The 19,351-nt window shown below is 42.4% G+C and overlaps 1 protein-coding gene across 1 annotated transcript; it reads right to left on the reverse strand.

The window, feature by feature from the left end:
* Nucleotides 1-2,178: 2,178 nt before the first annotated feature.
* On the reverse strand, nucleotides 2,179-7,842 carry ska1 (spindle and kinetochore associated complex subunit 1). Its single transcript, XM_034141788.1, has 7 exons — nucleotides 7,774-7,842; nucleotides 6,766-6,851; nucleotides 6,561-6,676; nucleotides 5,224-5,318; nucleotides 4,485-4,610; nucleotides 3,727-3,896; nucleotides 2,179-2,936 (listed from the first exon to the last, which is right to left on the reverse strand). The coding sequence occupies exons 2-7, from the start codon at nucleotides 6,845-6,847 to the stop codon at nucleotides 2,788-2,790; spliced, it is 738 nt and encodes a 245-aa protein (XP_033997679.1). The 5' UTR covers nucleotides 6,848-6,851; nucleotides 7,774-7,842; the 3' UTR covers nucleotides 2,179-2,787.
* Nucleotides 7,843-19,351: the final 11,509 nt, after the last annotated feature.

The raw sequence follows: 19,351 nt of genomic DNA on the forward strand, positions 1-19,351 counted from the left end.
CTATCGTGACAGCCCAAGCTATGTTAACTGGTGTGCACACCTGATCGGTCAGCCAGGATATCCCTCCATGAGGGGAAGGATCCTCTTGGTTCTCCTCAAGCTGCTCTACGTTAATCGTGCAGGCGAGTTTCTTTTTGTGTTTCAAGGACTTGATTTCGGATTGGAGGGCCTGGTTCTCCCTTGTCTTCACCTTTAGAAGAACTTGGAGCGTGTCCACCTCATCGCGAAGCTCTTCCTCCCCCTGGCGCAGCTCAATAACCTGCCTAAGCAGAGCTGCCTTTTCCCTGCACACCACCTCTTTCTGAACCATGACAGTCTCACACTTCTCCACTGAGACCTGAAGTCGAAGGTCCAGCGAGTGAGTTTCAAGGTCATGGATCGGCTGTCTCAGGTCGAGCGTTCTGTCCAACTCGTTTTTCTGTGACGGGATTAGCTCTTTGTCAATAAGTATTTTCCCCTTCGTCGCTGAGGCCCTCAGCTGATCTAGCTCTGGCAGATATTTTCCCTCTCTGATGGTTTCATATTTGTGCCTCATGGCCTCCATTTCAGCCCTCACTGCGTCGTACTTTTCAGTTGTGGTTTTGAGTTATTTTCCAACATTTTGAACTGCAGCTTCATGGACCCTCTTTTGAAGCTTCATATTTTGCTCGTAAGAATCCATAAGTTCCAGTGAAACCTCCTCATGTTCCTGTATTTTCTGATGTAGAACAGCAGTTTCCCGAATCAAGCTCTCTTTCTGCTTTTTCTCTGCTGCACACTTTCTTTTAAATTCCTGGAGTAACAGGCTCTCAGCTTCACTTTCCAAGTTGTCACGTTGGAAGACGTCTTTCTCAACCTGAACAACCCTTCTAACACAGTGCTGCTGTTCCTGACTCATCTCTGCTTTCAGGCACCTGTCAGTTATAACAGCTCTGAGTCAGTAAGAAACTGAAGTAGTAAACAGCTAATGTAGTTATAAGCTGCTAATACTCTTTAGTTGATAACTTAGAGAATACACAGTCAGGTTGAACATGAAAGCCATTCCTATACTGCATGACATCATAATGTCCATCAATGCCATTATGATGCGTGAGGATTCTAGAACTTTCATGGATTTTGGAATGACAGTTTTAAGGGATTCTTTTTTCTAGATTCCAGTTTAACAGCTTTTATTACACGACTCAGTTGAATACTCGATTCTGATTGGTCAATTCAGAATATGTGACAGGTTGTTAATACAGTAGTACAAACCGCTGTCAAGGACTATAATGACCGTTGCTAAGGAGGATCAAGAGAGAGAAAGAGGTTAAAAGACGGAGCGCTGGATGTCAGATAAATCCATGGATGTATAACCAGCAGAAGGCAGACAGGATGTAAACACTAACAGGAACACGGTATGGGCTCTGCAGTGTTTAAGGACTTGTTAGTGGATCAGAAACTGAGAACAGATTTGGACAGTGCTGCCGTAAAGTTGTTAGTGTTTTTTTCTTTGTGGAAGAAATACGATAATTTTTAAGTCAATAAAATCGTTTCAATTAATATTGGGAGTCGAGACGTTAGTTTGTTTAGTATCTGGCCGTGTAATAATGTGCGGGATAATGTGCAGCGAGGCGGTCATTATGGGGAAAAGAACACCCGACTGTCTGATCAGGGTGCCCGGTGCGAAGCGGAGGGAGCTTGATCATCCTTACATAACAGCTGTGAGTCAGCCTAACCACTTTGGTGTGTTGTAAGAAACTGTTTTTAAACCACTAAAGGAGTTAGAGTTTACAAGTTCTAGTTATAACTGAACTTATAGTATGGTTATGTTTCAGGCTGTGTTTCTGATATTTGGCTATGATTATGTTTTCTCATCTAATTTGATTAAATTCCTCAATTAATGTTTTTTATTTTTTATTATACTAGATGTATAATTGAAAAGCAACAAATACAATGGACTCTCAGGCTCTGTTAACAAAAAGAAGAAACAGATCAGGAGACGAGACAAGTCTCGAAGGAGAATAATGACAGTAAAAAAAAAAACGGGTTCATATGGTTGATATGAGCACAGGACTTAATAAATACAAATCATTTAGAAAGTGTGAATATAAAGAAATAGTTTGAGTTTTGTCAGAAATGTGTATTTACATGGTGTTATTGCAACTTAAAATGTTTAAGGCAATCCGTTTCCTAATCTGAAAAAAAGTAGCCACAAGGAGATATATTTAAATTGGTCTTAGTCTATTCAGTAAATTCCATTAATACATTTTTAATAAGCTTGGAGATATTAAACATTTAAGTTAAAATAATTAAAAGATGTAAGTTCAATTAACTTTATGTGATTGGTGCAATTAACTTTATTAACCAAAGTAAACATAACAATAAATACTTGAGTTTTCCCAAAGTCAAATTGATTCAGTTGGTAAACTTAAACGTATTGAAGCAATCGGTTTCCACAAACGGCTTGAGGTCAACCCTTATGTTATAGAACTAATAAAATATATTTTGTATAAATGAATTCTGTCAGGACTTTTCAATTTTGAAATTGAAAATCTATCTTCATTCACGCTGTTTCTGATTATGCAACATTTCTCATTATTTCTACAGAATGATCAGATACTGATAAAGATCAAAAGTATTCACCACAAAGAAATGTTCCTTCTTCAGATTTGTATTCTGGTTGCCTGAAAATACAAACTGTTTTTTACACATGTAACGATGTAATACAAAACATAGAAGAAAAAAAAGGATATTTTCCCTTATACCACAACAACATACATACATGCACACATTCCTGTATATTAAATGCAAAGTCAAAGTGTGAATCAATCATAGCAGCATGTAGCGGGTGAGGCCGCCCCCCCGCAGCTCCCGGAGGCGCTGGCAGTGCCGCAGCATGTTCAGAATCCCCTGGAAGCGTTTGTCCACCTTGATCTTAGAAAACTCTCGGATGTCCTCCTCCACCACGAAGTTCTGACCTGAGGGACATTTCACACACAGCCAGAGTGAGTCAAAAAATGACTGAAATTATAAAATGACTATCTTTTCAGAAAAATCCACAATCACGTATTTATAAATTCCCCAACTAGTTAATCTACTGTTCCCTAACAGCAGCTGGTGCTTGAAACTGGTGATCCACTGTCTGACTGTGTCACCAGAGTGCTGTTAATGAAGGATGGTATGATATGAAGTTACTCTTTTATTACATGGATGATGTAAGCGTAGCCACCAAAGCCATTATTACTGATCAATAATTAGATCAAACAAAAAAAAATATTACTTGGAATACTTACAACCCCCCCCCCCCCCCCCCCCCCCAAATCACAGCTTATACAGCTGAACAGAAAAACGGTGAGAACAGCAAAAGACACAATGACAGCAAACGGGTCGCCTTTCCAAGAATGGTGAATAATAAATAATGTCTCACACCTATGCTTGTTGCGGGACATTTGTATGTGTGTTTATATATATATATATATATATATATATATATATATATATATGTGTGTGTGTCACGTTCTAGCCACTTTTTGATCTCGGCCACATTACTTTCTACTCTCACCATGAGCTGTTGTTGCTCCGCCCCCAGCCTCTGACGTATGTGTCTCTTGATGCTCTGTGCTGGCCAAGCTAAAAGTGATGCCTGATTTGAACCAGTTTTCGGGTCGAGTGGAAACACAAAACAATAATTCACAATCAGGGGCATCGCCTCCGAACTGTTCCTGGATCTGCCTCCGTGGAGAAGCTATCTGACTGTGTTAGCTGTACCTTTGGTGTCTTTGGTCTCCTGCTCCTTGAAGCGCTGGTGCAGCTTGCGTGTGTGGTTGTTGAGAGTTTTCATGGACTGATGACTGATCTTGTACTTTGCTGTCACAGCTGTGTTGATGCTCTGCACCGCAGCGTTCATCTGATCGTACGACACCCGTCCTCTCATGTACCTGATTGGGACACAAAGTATTATTTTTAACATAATGTATTCACATGGGTCATCATCATGAAAAGAAACAGTAAAACTAACATGCTAAAAACAGTCGTGATATTCATGGGATTCAAGAGAGTTAGTTATCTTACAGCAGATAAAATGCAGGACGTGTAAAGCGTACAGAAGATAAGATAAGATGGAGCTTTATTGTTCCAAGTAGGGAAATTCGGGTGTCATAGCAGCAAAAGAATAAGAAAGAAACACAGGTAATACTGTACACATGGGATAATAAGAATAAAAATGTGCAGGTAGCCTCGCGTGAAAGTCTTGTGTACATACAGTGCAAATATTATTAATAAGAATAAGGAACCCTTTCAGAAGTATTAGTAATCTCAATGTTATATTCTCAAAAACATTGTTTAATATTTGTACTAAATGTTCTTGGATGGTTTACCCAAGCCTTATCAAGTCTTATTCACATCACTAGAATGCCTTGCAGGTTTAGGCAACACAATTATAAATAAATAACTGTAGCAAATTGTTGCTTTCCAGAAAACTGAAAAACAACATCTATCACCTAATCATATCATGGGGGGGTACTTACTGAGGGATGCTCTCAAACTCTGGCATGGTGATGACATCCATGCTTCTGATGCAGCTCTTGTGGCTCTTTCTCACAGGCTGCTGCTGCGCTGGCTGAGCAGCTTCATCCAGAGCAGCTTCCCCCCCACTGTGACACGACAGGGACACAGGCAGGACAGTCAGGCTGTTTCCAGAGTAGACTACAAAGCTGCCACTCTGTGTTACACTAAATATTTCCTTTATGTAATAGTTCATTGACTTTATTTACTAAAGACTTACTTTCTCTTACTGCTATTTCTACAAGCTTCATTTATTTATGTTGAGATGCAAGTTGCTGTACCTTTATTTTACACAAACAAAAGTATTCTATGTCTCAAAAATAATTCTATATACTTGCTATTGCAAAAGGATTCAGGATTTCGGAGGTAGTGCACATCATCTTTTATAATTATCATTGAAATATGTATAAGGGTGGGATTTTTCAAGAGGATCTGTACCTAAGATATTTGTGTAGGTTTGTAGGAATGAATTTGTAGGCCAGGACATCATGCTGCATTTTGATCCTCAATTCAGAAACATATTTTACATCTTTGTCTAGAACAATTACGGCCTTTATTGCCATTTTAATATTGTCCATATTGCTATTTTGATAAATGCTGATTGATGAATGGTGCAGCCCTGCTGTCACTGAGCCGTCTGTATTCCATATTCAAAACACAACAGCTCGAGTTCTATTGAAGAGATCAGATATAAGTCCTCACTTTGCCAGGCCTCTCTTCTTGGGCATGTGAGCAGGAACGTTGTCCTTCATGTGCTGAACACCCCCCACATTCTCCTTGAATGACTCCTCAAGTTCCTGAAACAAAATAAACCACTATTACGTTGGTTTGAGGTCTTTTTTCTTCTTTTTTTGGAAGCCCTTTAAAATGCTGTATATAATAATTTAATCATCATATAAATATTAATACCACAGTATGTACAGTGGCAAGCAAAGTAAGTGTACCCTTTGGAATAACCTGCATTTATGTATACATTTGTCCCAAAATATGGTCTGATCTTCACCTAAGTTACAATCTGTTTGAACAAATAGCACACAAATTGATATTTTGTTCTTGTCAAACATTGTTCAAACATTCACAATGTAGGTTGGAAAAAGTAATGTAAATAAAGATTAACACAAATATAGGCGCTTTCACACTGCAGTACTTTTCCCACAAAGGTTCATCTGTACTTAGTTCATGAGAACTCTTTAGTTCTCATGAACTAAGTACAGATCGCGTTCACACCGGAATAAGTCCCTGGGGGAGGATTAGGCAAATGAAGCCGCTGACGTCACTTCGTCTTCTTCTGCTTTGGGTTTACTGGCAGGCCACAAACAACTTCACGGCGTATACTGCCACCCGGAGTCCCCGGCCGGAAGTCCCCGGAGTTGGGGACTGGCTTCAGTAGAAGCTGCTGGGACTCCCAGCAGCTTCTACTGAAGCCTTCAGAGTAAATCGCCAGAACGCCGACACCTCCTCATCTCCACCGCTCCCATGTTTTCTTTTGTGTTGCCATAAGTTAGTCTCTCTGCGTCTCTGCGCTGGGCTAATGCTAATGCTAATAATGCTAATGTGAGGATAATAAAATGGCGGCTTCACAAAACTTTTTGTGAGTTTTACGGGGCGTGGTTTGCATTCCGACCAGCCAATCAGACATAGGAACCTTTTTCTCCCACGAAAGTCCCTGCTCTCTAGCAGGAACGGAAAAGGGGGTAAAAAGGTTCTCATGAACTCATTTTAGTTCCGGATTTGTTTGGTGTGAACGCGACATTTCGGAACTATATCGGAACTAAAGTGGGAAAAGTACTGCGGTGTGAACGCGCCTTATGAATCAGAAACACAATAAGAGCACTTTACTGTTTAATACATTTATATAATATATTCTACTTAGATCCAAAACGCATTATGTTTAAACATCATATCTTTCTTACATGATGGACTCGAGTGCACTTGTTATTTAATGTGCAATGCCCATTCTTAAATACATTTACATTCTATACTGTCTTTAAAAAAGACAGTATAGGCTGATAAATGGATGAAAGTGACAGCAGCGTTACCTTCAGATGCCTCAGCTGCTCTCTCTGCTGACCAACACATTTCTCAAACTGCTCCAGAAGTCCCCCCACAACCGACAGTTCTTGTCCAAGCTTCTTTATCTTATTTTGAGGCAATTCTAAATGTGAAGAGAAAGGACACAATGACATATTTTTATAACACTATTTCAGCCTTCCACGGAAACACAGAACCCCATCAGCATCGTACCGACAGCTGCCAGGTCCAGCATGCTGCGCAGCGACGAGATCCTGTCATGGATGTGGAGGCTGACATCCTGCAGATCACACATGTTGCTGGAAGAAAGACACATTACATTTTCAGTACAAATAAAAACACTTCCCAGCTACAATTCATTGATAAAAATGAATAGGAATACATATACTTTATACCTCAGGTTTGTGTGGTGATATGTACAATAACCTGGCATGGTAAATAACGGATTACATGTAATGTGCTTATTAGGGTACAAAAAAGGGTAACGTATCCCATTACGAGCTATACGACATTTTACCTTATCTGATTTGTCAATGACACTATTTTGTTGTCTAATACTTGGAATAGGTATGTTTACTGCTCTAATTTCCTTTTTGGCTTCCATTTACTTACTCCATTCTTTTTTTATACGGTAAGTGGACACCTAATGTTTTGTTAATTGATTAATGGCTACATCTTTGCTTTTGAAGTAATGTAAAAACATTTTTTTCTTAGATTAGGTTTACTGATTACATGTTTTTAGTTGTAGTAATATTAGTAGTACTAGTAATTACATGTCATGTAATGTAATTGTAACGAAATACAATTTTAGAGTTATTCTCCCTCTCCTCACTTACAGAACTTTCATCTGTGTAAAAAAGACAACTCTGAAAGTGTTTTAAACAGTTGTTGTGTTAGCTTCTCAGTAACTTGGTAAAACGAACTGCCAGTCAAACAAAAACATCAGCGAATCTCCCGTTATGAAGAATACAACAAATCAGGACCAATATTTAATTCAGGTTTCCCTTTACTTTGATGCTCAGCCTAATGAGATGTGAAGTTTGTCTCTAACGTAATTTAACATTCGTCTCCTCTGTTTATCTGGTCAGTGTAGTGAGCTAACAGCTAACAGCTACTTCTTAACGTTAGCTATCAGGTAAAAACCATTACTATGTCAGACACTTTAACACAACTATCTGTGTGTAAGTGACACTTAAAGTGTGTTTCATGAAGATAACTTACACAGCTTGTGTTTTCAGGCTGACAGCTTCTTCGTCTTCCCGGTTCCACAGCAGTTTGAAAATGCTCCTTCTTCTTTGTTTGTATCTCAGGCAGACTTGTCGGATGGCGGCACAGTGCTGCCCTCCAGTGTCGGAGGCGTGAAGCTGCTCTTCATTAGGTTCGACCTAATATAAAGAGACCAAGAAACCATAGACTTTTAGATATAAAAGTTCACCCCGAAAAACTATTTGTCCTCCTTCGTTTGCTGTATGCAACGCGTGTTGTTTCACAGAGGTGGGAGAAGTACTCAGATATTGTCTTGTACTTGGGTACAAGTATAAGTAGCAGAGTGTAGGAATACTCTGTTACAAGTACAAGTCCTGCATTCGAATTGTTACTCAAGTAAGAGTACAAAATAATTAGCATCAAAATAAAGTAACAAAAGTAAAAGTACTCATTCTGCAGATTGGTCAATTTCAGAATAATATATATGATATGGTTTAATTTAATTATTGATCATTAAAGTGTTATCAAAGCTGGTAAAGCTGCAGACTTTGTATACTGCAGGGTAGCTTGTGAATAATGGTTGATTATATTTCACATCATTAATCCAAATCTGTAAAGTAACTAGAAAATGCATTTCCTGCAGAAAATGCGTGTGAATGCTGTAAACTGTGAACATTTGTTGCTGAATTCAGCTGAAAATGCAGAAAAAGCTGAATATGTTATTAGTTATTAGTGGGTAGGCCTGTGGTGCAGTGGGTTGTGCGTGTTGTTCGGATCAGATGGTCACAGGTTCAAACCCCACTGCAGTCAGCATGTCGTTGTGTCCCTGGGCAAGACACTGGTCCTCCACTCTAGCTGTGACATCACGCACTCTAAAGGCCCTGACACACCAAGCAGTCACCAGAGAACTCGCCGACGCCGACTGTTGCGTCGCCGTGTTCTCCTGCGTCTTGGCCATGTGTCGCACTGGAACACACCGCAAAGACTTCAGCCGAGCACGTACGAACTGCGCATGCGTGAGTGGCAATAACTCTCCTTACCAGCAGGCGGCGGTAGTGTGTATTCGTCATTCAAAAGAGGCAACAACCGGAAGACAGAGAAGAAGAACAGACTGCGTGATCTAAACAAACAACAAATAGCGTGTGCGTTCCATTTGACTCTCGTCCATCGAAAACATGTTTCGTGCGGTACTGGAGCTATCAGCCATTGGAGTGTTGCTTGTGGAAGACATTCTCAAGCAACCGTTTCGCTTCTCATGCACTGATTCGCTAGCTGAACAGCCAATCAGAGCGATTTCTTTGTCCGACTGCCTGTGGCATGCTGTCGCCATGAGACGCCAAATAAGGCGTGTCACGGCCGACGGTGCGGGACACACCAAATTGAGTTTGGGCGACAGGGCACGCTTCGTCGTCCAACAAACGAAAACGGCCGATTTCGGCCTGGTGTGTCAGGGCCTTAAGCCTTAACAAGCTGCCCAATACACACTCATAAAATCTGAAGAAGGCCTCTTTACCAAGCTCCAAACTAAGTTAAATATCTCAAAAAGTGTAAAAGATATCAAAAATCTGAATAAGATTTGAATAGCTGAAGGTCTTGTGATCATTTTAAAGTTGGAATGAAGTCTCTAGCTGAAAGTATGTGGAAGGAGAAGCATTTGGCGCAAGGTGTAGGTAAAAGAGGATTTGAAGGTTCCTCCGATTGACTTCCATGTTAAAAAAAAGAGTTTAAAAAGTATGAAATATTTTGAAAAGGTTGAAAGTTTCCCATCATGTGCTGAAAAGGCTGAATAGTTGGATATTTGAATGGTTTCTGTAGCTGAAAGTATGCTGAAGTTATTGAGAGCAAAAGTATTGGCTGAAATAAGGGGAAGAATAAAGATTCGAAGAACTATAGTGGAATGCTGTGGCACAGCATTCACACTAACTAAAGAAAATGTATTAAATAAATGTAGTGGAGTAAAAGTACACCATTTACCTCTGAATTGTAGTGGTACAAAGTAGCATAAAATTGAAATATTCAAGTAAAGTACAAGTATCTCAAAATTGTACTTAAGTACAGTACTTGCGTAAATGTATTTAGTTACTTCCCACTTCTGTGGTTTTAGTTTAGTTTTGGGTTAACTGCAGCTTCCAGGCAGTCACATGGTAGGTCCCATGAGAGTCCCCAGTGTGACAGTCATTGTTTAGTCTAAACTGTGTCTTCTCACAATTCAATATACAATGTTCAACTTGGTTGATTAGATTTGATGTACTTCATTAATACAAATTTGGGAAACTGCATTTATGTTAAACAATAAAAAGATAAATAAATGTGTAAATAGATACATTTCACCAGAATAAATATTTATATTATATAGTGAATATAAGTAGAATAAATGATGGAAAGTATACAGAATTTGTTTAAATAAACTATAATACACCAACTTACTACTGAAAAAATAAACAGTAAACTATATACATTATACAAGTGTCAAGGTAGTTCCTGTTTTCAAACTACAATTTAAAAAGTACAATATATACACATTGTTTAAGGTGTATGTATTAGGGTGTTCTTTAAGGGAACATTGGTAAAAAGTAGCATCTACCGATAGGGACCAATAATTTACGGAAGGCTTACCGTTTTCTAGCCTTCTGAGTGACAGAAGCCCTGCCGATAACACAGGCACAAGGGAAACAGAGAAAGGTACAAAGGATGCAAGAGGAAAGAAAAACCTTGGGAAGTAAATGTAAGTGCAGCTGTGGACTTTCTGTCTGTGGACAGAATTTGGCAACTTACTAGTAACTAGCAAGATTCGGGCAAACATCTTTCCAGATGTGTACTTGAGACCATACGCAGGTTCAGTTTTAAGATAGGTATGGTGAGAGCAAGGGCACTGGAGGTAAGGGGACAGGATGTTGGGAAGGGGCCATTGGCCTCCCACTTTAGACCCCTGGCAAAAACTTGGCATCACAGCTGGTGTGATTCCATGGCAAGATGTCTCTCGTATCATTGGATTATTATAACTAAGCTCACATCTCATCAGAGCTCATTCAAAATATTCAAGTACGCGGACAACAACTCTATTATTGTTCTCATCAACAAAATGGGACCCATACCAACATGAGATAGGTGTTCTTGAATCTGCATACGATCTATCTTTTCTCTTTGTGCCTGTGTTACGGGCGGGCTCCTATCAATCCAGGTGTGGAGTGTATTGAAAGCTAGAGATGGCTAAGCCTTTCTTAAATGATTGGTCCCTATAATGGGCCATTCTACCGAATTGGACCAAAGTCAGGTTGGAAATGTTTTGAAATTGTGTATGTTTTTTCCCCAAAACGTTGTCCATATTTTGTACCATATCTAAATTACACATATCTAGTAAAATAACCGTACATTTTTATATCGTATTTTCAGACTGTATTGGAATGTTCTTCCTCTACCAAAAATGGTCACTACCGAAACATAGTACATACACTGTAGTAATAAAGTACTATATTAACCTGTTAAGATTGTTTTACCTTCCCTTCTCTAAATAGTATTTTAACAAATATTTCTTGAGGGTTTTCACAATTAAATTAATAAAAGTGAATTTTTTTATCAAATTTCAAAGTTCAATTTATACAATTCATAAAAATCATAATGAAAACTTTCTTTGTAAAATGCATAATACTGATCATATTGATTCCAGAGTTGATGATTGTTGAAATTGAACATACATGATTAAACCAATCAGTATCATATCATTTTAGTTGATAACTCAATATATACTTAATGTTTTACAAAACATCCACTGTTTCGGTAGTGACCACAGTATTTTGTTCTCAAGGTTGTATCATATTCCCTCAAATGTATTGCTTAATCTTAACTCATAACATGCCTTATGTTGAAGTGTGAATGTTTGAAGCTACTGACCCAGAATCAGCACTTTAGTAACAGGCTGAAATAGAGAGGAATGAGGCTAGAATGCATGATCTGTTTGATATTTTGAGCAAAACACTTCATAGGCATGTTTTTGATATATCTGAGACCTATAATATAGGCCTAACAATAGTATAATAAGATACCTTTAAAGTAACACACATACTTTAAAACACATTTATTTCAAAATGGTGGGATTTACCTGCTTACCATTCCATTTTGTCACTACCGAATCGATCATGTCAATTACCGAAACGTAACCATATGTTTCGGTAGTGACTGTTTTGGTAGTGACGATTCTAGCTAAAATTGAGCATAACTAAAGAATGCTAGCAAGTACATGGCTAGCATACACGTTTTTGAAGAGGTTTACACACATAAAAACCTAATACTTTGTATAAAACCCCGAAAAAGTTTACTTAATTGAAGATAATATGTGTTCGGTAGTGACAATTCTTAAAGGTAGGGTAGGTAAGTTTGAGAAACCGGCTCGAGATCGCTAGAATTTGAAAATACACAACCGGAGAAAATCTGCCACTTCCTTACAGAGCCCCTCCTCCAACACACACGAACGCGCACATGACCAATGAGGGCAAGAGATAGGTTTGTGCACAGATGGAAGGCTGACAGACAGGTAGGCCATCCAGTTATTTTAGCCGGGCCGGCTAAAATGATTGGTCGTGCTTTTTACAGTATTACGGCTTCCACAGATGACATTTTTTAATGGATTTTTTGTCAAAGCACTTAAGATATTTATTGCTATCGGGATGTTAAGAGCATTCCATGGAATATAACAAAAAGTGTATCTCGAGCCGGTTTCTCAAACTTACCTACCCTACCTTTAAGCTTACACTGCGATTTTCAGATTTTGGAACAGATTTATATCAAAAGAATGGGATATAGCTACTTGCCATTCAGCCATGAGGGACAGGGATGCAGTGTCACTGCCTTGTCAAAAATGCAAGGGTGTGGTTAAAAACCAGGCTCAGCCATTGGACTAAAACCCCTTGTGTTTCGGTAGTGACATGAAAACTGGGGACATAATTTTTTTAGTATAGTTTTTTGATAAAAAAATGATACCCACAATAAATCTAAATATTCCAACTTCTGTTTGAATGGAATCATAAAGATCTTCTAAATACATCATTGAACAACATTTAAAAAAATGTTTTAAAGGTGGGGTAGGTAATTTTGGAGAAACCGGCTCGAGTGCGCTAGTATTTGAAAATACACAGCCGGAAAAAATCGGCCACTTCCTTACTTACTACGGCTTCCACAGATGACATTTTTGTATGGATTTGTTGTCAAAGCACTTAAGATATTCATTGCTATCGCGATGTTAAGAGCATTCCATGGAATATAACAAAAAGTGTATCTCGAGCCGGTTTCTCAAACTTACCTACCCCACCTTTAAGTGTTATTTACAGATATTGAAATTTAGCTACTTCCCAATAGAAAATACCCTATAAATTATGTTTTTGTATATATTAAGCTTATCACTATCTAATTTAATGCCTTGTGTTTAAATAGACCATAACATATTCTTAGTAAATATCTATTTCTGAATACTTAATTGTTTTGTGAAATAGTTTTTCTTGTTGTGGGACCGCACTTTGTACTAATTCGGTAGTATGCCCCATAGACTATTGGTAGACTCTACAATATACCGATGTTCCTAACCAACACCACCTGCTTCCAAAAGCTTCTTCCCCACAGTTGTCAGAACACTTACAGTAAGTCCCCTCAACAGTCCCACAATCTTCCAAACACCATCCATCCATCCATCTAACCAAACAAAGCTTCTTTCCTACAATTGTCCGAACACTAAAGTCTGCTTACCAAACACATCCATCCATCCATCCATCCAACCAACCAACCAACCAACCAACCAACCAACCATCTGATGAATTCTAATGAGCTGGGTTCCTAGAACATCTGTCTGTAGTTATAGTTGGTTTAATTTAACCATGCACCGTGTTATAAAACATGTGTTTTGTATTTTGGAAAGTTACTTGTAACAGTAGCTGTAATATAAGTAAATGTAGTCAATTCAAAAGTTAAACATTTCCCCCTTGTGTTTTGAAGTACAGTTGAATCAATTGGCAGTACACAATTGAACTTCTGGGTATCTCACAGTAGAGACTATTAAAATTGTACTCGGATTGGACAGAAACTGAGAAAATATGCTTGGTTAGATTTCATTACTGCTCTTTGCTAACATCTTTTCCTTGACCTCTCCCTCTGTACTCAGTCAAAGGGACTTAAGGAAAAGATGAGTGAGGGAGTCATGAAGGATTAAGGGGATGGTCAATATCACAGTTAAACTTGGGCTATTATATCAGTCGAATGTCACATAATGGAACTTTAGATGAGGCTCGCTAGCATGAATGCTCCATCGATGACAGGGGAATGTGAGTTTGATGACAAATGAACTGTTATTTTCTATTCATAAACCTGGTGATGGATACTCTAAACATATCAGTGTTTGACAGGAACAGTGGATTATTAGGAAAGGTTATGTTGACTGTTCTGGGTTACACACACACACACACACACACACACACACACACACACACACACACACACACACACACACACACACACACACACACACACACACACACACACACACACACACACACACACACACACACACACACACACACACACACACACACACACACAGCTTTGCATGCCTAAAGAATACACACAGCAGGCACCAGGCACACATTGCACAAACTAAAGTTACCATTCCTTTGTTAAACCTCACAGAGACACAGTGGCCAGCATAACATTTCTGTGAGTCATCCTCTGACTCCTGAGGCTGACACTGTATCAGTTTATAATTCCACTGGAAGAATCACAATCATCAGGTTGAGATTACTTTATTTATCCTGGGGGGAAACAGGGTTTTGTGACAGTTGCCCCATTTAAGAGTACAATAAAACAAATTGCTCACCCCACAAACCTCCACGAGGAACCTACGTTCAGAAAAGGCAAACCTCCTCCTTCCACCAAGGACAAAACTGAAAACCATGGGAGACCGAGCCTTCTGCTCCGCTGCTCTGAGACTGTGGCACCTTTTTTAATTTTGTAGCACTTTGAGTTTTGTTTACGCAAATGAAAAGTGCGCTTATAAATCAAATGTATTATTATTATAGCAAAAAAAAAAATACATAATACAATTGTGCAATCCCTTTGCTAGAACAATAAGTTATAATACTTTGCCACTTTGCAATCTCTGCAAACAAATGAAAAGAAAGAAAATGCTGATATTTGGCAAAAAAGTGTGTCTTATCACAGCATTAGTGGCTGCAATGAGCCTGTTTTGCACTGCACATTTCTTGAAAACGGGGTTGCAGGCTCAGTGGCGGCGCCAGAGATTTCTTTTGGGGGTGCTGTGGGGTAGCTTGACGTTTCATAGAGTGTGCTCAAACATTTAGGGTTTCCCATGAATGTACCGGCCGCTACAGTGGAATTTTCTACTGCAACACTCCCCACGCAAATACAGTGTACCCACGACTGTTATAATGAAGGCTCGATAATCAGCTCACGGCATAAAGGTGTAAGCAGGGGTAAAGTGCTATTTTTATAGGTGGGGGGTGGACCTCACATAGGGGGGTCCAGGGGCATGCTCCCCCGGGAAGATTTTTTTTTAAATATTGAAGTTAAAAGCATCAATCTGGTGCACTTTGAGAGCAAAATGAAGAGATCTATGGATACCTCTCTCAACACCCATATGAAACAGAACTGTAAACAGATTTACTTTTTCTTTATGGATATTTTACAAATCACTCCCCTTTTAAACTTTATTATTTTTTTACTGTCATATAGTATTTCATACCTGTTTTTCATTTATTCTCTTATTTTTTTATAACTATAATGAGCATATAAACGTGTGCCTCGGAAATAATTGTTTACATTAATCGTGACCAAACCGTTTGAGACCCACTGAGATAACTTAGACTAAAGTTAACTATCTAAACACTGAGAGAGTCCTTTAGTTCACTGAGCCTCTCAGTCTAACAGGAGAGGACTCTCCTCCACCTTGTTGTGGAAAAAGCTCCTTATATCCGTTAGCGTAGCTCGCTAGCACCAGAAGCTAACAACAACGATACCGGTGCGCGCTCTCTCTCTCTCGCTCGCGCACGCACACAAAATGGCTCGTTCCACACACACACAGAGCCGAGCTTGAATGAAACACAGAGACCCAGACGTACTTGTACTGTACTGTATCATATTATTTTCGAATCAATCATTTTTCAAATTATGATTTTTTAAAATTTGTTTTACATTTATTCTCCTGGTCTCCCGCCCCCTGTCATGCCTCTGCGCCCCCCAGGGGGGGCGCGCCCCCCCACTTTGAGAAACACTGACCTAGGTCAACCAATGAGAAACAAGAGGCTTTAGCTATACAAATGCTAATACAACATTTGTGTCACGATCTGTCTGTGTTGTGTTTTGTCTTGTCTTTTTCTGTCTTTGGTTTCCTGTTTTATTTTGAAAAGTGTTCACCCCGTGTCTTGCCTGTTGCTTTCTGTCTGTTTTCCCTCCTACCTGATTACCCGATTGTGTTCACCTGGTGCCTCTGTGTTTTCTCCTCCCTCCTCACCTGTGTCTTGTTTGTGTGATTAGTCTTGTGTGTATTTTAGTTCTGGTTTTTCTATCTGTCATTGTTAGTTCCTTGTTTGTCTGTGACTGTGTTCACGGGGTAGTGTTCTGTTTGTCACCGCTTTAACCTTGAAATAAAGGTATTTTCTTTGTTATCTGCATTTGGGTCCTGCCTGCTTCACTCAACCCTGACAGAAGGATCTAACCAGAAATGGACCCAGCAGACAGCTTGTACGAGGTGACGTACAATTTAACATGCTTGAGGAATGACTTTCGATATGCCTCCAGTAGTGAAGAGAGGCAGTCTATCATTTCTACGGCACGCCAAGAAGTAACCTCAAGGCCCTGGTTAAGGGGGTTACTACCCGAGTGGATTGAGGACTTTTTTGGTAGCGTTGAGGTCAAACCTGTTTCCCGGCCTGCTAGCTCCAGGCATGCTAGCCCCCTGCCTCCCAGTTCCCGGCCTGGCACCGTACGTCTCGGTGTGTTCCGTCTGGAGTCAGCCCCTGCTTCTTCCCCATTTCCTGCTCCTGTCCAGGAGCCGTTCTCGGGTACTCGTCTGGCTTTTGGAGGTCCAAGGAGTCTCCAAAAGGCTCCTAAGAGAAGGAGTCGCAAGTCCAGGCTAGCAGCCCGAGCCCCAGAAGCCATGCTTTGGGCTCCAGTACAGGCCCCAGCAGCCATTGTTCCGGCTCCAGTGCCGGCCCACATAGCCATGGCTCCGTGCTCCAGTGCCGGCCCACACAGCCATGGTACCGTGCTCCAGTACCATCCCACACAGCCATGGTTCCGTGTTCCGGTTCCGTGCCCAGCAGCCATGGTACCTGCTCCAGTTCTGGCCCCTGCAGCCATGGTTCCGGCCCCAGTTCTGGCCCCAGCAGCCATGGTTCCAGCCCCAGTTCTGGTCCCAACAGCCATGGTTCCGGCTCCAGAACCGACCCATACAGCCATGGTCCAGGTCTCTGTTCCGGTCCCAGCAGCCATGGTCCCGACTCCAGTTCCGGCTCCAGTACTGGCTCCTCGGCCGACGCCAGCCCCCCGTGTTTTGTTAGTGGTTCGGCCCACTCCAGCCCCCCGTGTTATGTCAGTGGTTCGGCCCACTCCAGCCCCTCGTGTCCTGTCGGTGGTCCGGCCGACTCCAGCACCTCGTCTCCTGTTGGGGTACCGGCCGACGCCAGCCCCCCGTGTCCTGTTGGCTCTACGGCCGACGCCTGCCCCATGTCCTGTGCCGTTGGAGGTCCCGCCGACTACTCTTCTGCCGGGGGTCTTGCCAACCCTATGTCCTGTGCCGTTGGAGGTCCCGCCGACTACTCTCCTGCCGGGGGTCTTGCCAACTCCATGTCCTGTCCCATTGGGGGTCCCGCCGACTACTCTTCTGCCGGGGGTCCTGCCAACCCTATGTCCTGTGCCGTTAGAGGTCCCGCCGACTACTCTTCTGCCGGGGGTCTTGCCAATCCTATGTCCTGTCCCGTTGGGGGTCCCGCCGACTACTCTTCTGCCGGGGGTCCTGCCAACCCTATGTCCTGTGCCGTTAGAGGTCCCGCCGACTACTCTTCTGCCGGGGGTCTTGCCAATCCTATGTCCTGTGCCGTTGGGGGTTCCGCTGAGGGTCCTGCCAACTCCACGTCCAGTATCGTTGGGGGTCCTGCCGACACCTGTTCCGCTGTGGGTCCTGCCAACCCCATGTCCTGTCCCGTTGGTGGTCCCGCCGACTACTGCTCCGCCGGATTTCCTGCCAACACCAGATCCTGTCCTGTTGGGGGTTCCGCCGACACCTGCTCCGCCGGGTTTCCTGCCAACACCAGATCCTGTCCTGTTGGGGGTCCCGCCGACACCTGCTCCGCCAGATTTCCTGCCAACACCAGAGCCTGTCCTGTTGGGGGTCCCGCCGACACCTGTCCCGCCGGGGATCCTGCCAGCTCCATGTTCTGTTCCGTTGGGGGTCCCGCCGACACCTGTCCCGCCGGGGGTCCTGCCAACTCTGTGTCCTGTCCTGTTGGGGGTCCAGTCGACACCAGCCCTTGCTCCATCCGGGGTCCCATTGACACCAGCCCATGTCATGTTCAGGATCCCGTCTACGCCTGTCCCGTCGGCTCCGGTTCCTGTCCGGCCGATACTGGGTCCTGCCCGGCCTCCGGAGCTGTCCCGTCAGCGCCTTCCTGCCCGGCCTCCGGAGCTGTCCCGTCAGCGCCTTCCTGCCCGGCCTCCGGAGCTGTCCCGTCAGCGCCTTCCTGTTCGCCCTCGAGCCCGGTCCCCTGAGTGCCGTGGTCTTCGCCCTCGAGCCCGGCCCCCTGAGTGCCGCGGCCTTCGCCCTCGAGCCCGGCCCCCTGAGTTCCCCAGCCACGGTCTTCGCCCTCGAGCCCGGCCTCCTGACTCTTCCAGCCGCTGCCTTCGCTCTCATGCCCGGCCCCCTGAGTTCGCCCGCTGTGGCCTTCACCCCTTTTTTAACTCTGCCTTGCCCCCGGGCCGTCCGCCCGAGATCCCCTCCTTGATCTCTGCCTTGCCCCCGGGCCGTCCGCCCGAGACCTCTTCCGGGTCCTCCGCTGTGCCCCTGGGCTGTCAGCCCAAACCCGTCCTCCAGACCCCCTCCACCCACCCTTTTGGCCCTAGTTATGTGTTAAAAGCGGCAATGAACCCTTCAGTTGTCTTTAGTCATGATTAATCAAAACTTTGAAATACTAGTATTTACTTGTATATTTGGGATAAACTAAATACATGTGTGGTGTTGTTACCCTCTATGTGTACATAAGACATGATTGGTAGTATATGTATCGTATAACCCTCTGTATAATGTGCTACACAGGAAATATGCTTCTATGGTAGTATTGGTATTGCGATTAACCTCTGTAGGTTCCTGGGAGTGCACTTGAAGTATAAACTGGACTGGAGGGACAACACTGATGCTGTCTTCAGGAAGGGACAGAGCAAGCTGTTCTTCCTGAGGAGGCTGAGGTCCTTCAACGTGTGCACGAGGATTCTGCAGATGTTCTACCAGTCTTTGGTGGCCAGTGTGCTCTTCTTTGCCGTGGTGTACTGGGGGGGGGGGGAAACACCTACACAAGGGATGCTGACAGCCTGAACAAGCTTG

Source organism: Trematomus bernacchii, unplaced genomic scaffold (genome assembly GCF_902827165.1).
Source record: "Trematomus bernacchii unplaced genomic scaffold, fTreBer1.1, whole genome shotgun sequence".
Taxonomy (NCBI): domain Eukaryota; kingdom Metazoa; phylum Chordata; class Actinopteri; order Perciformes; family Nototheniidae; genus Trematomus; species Trematomus bernacchii.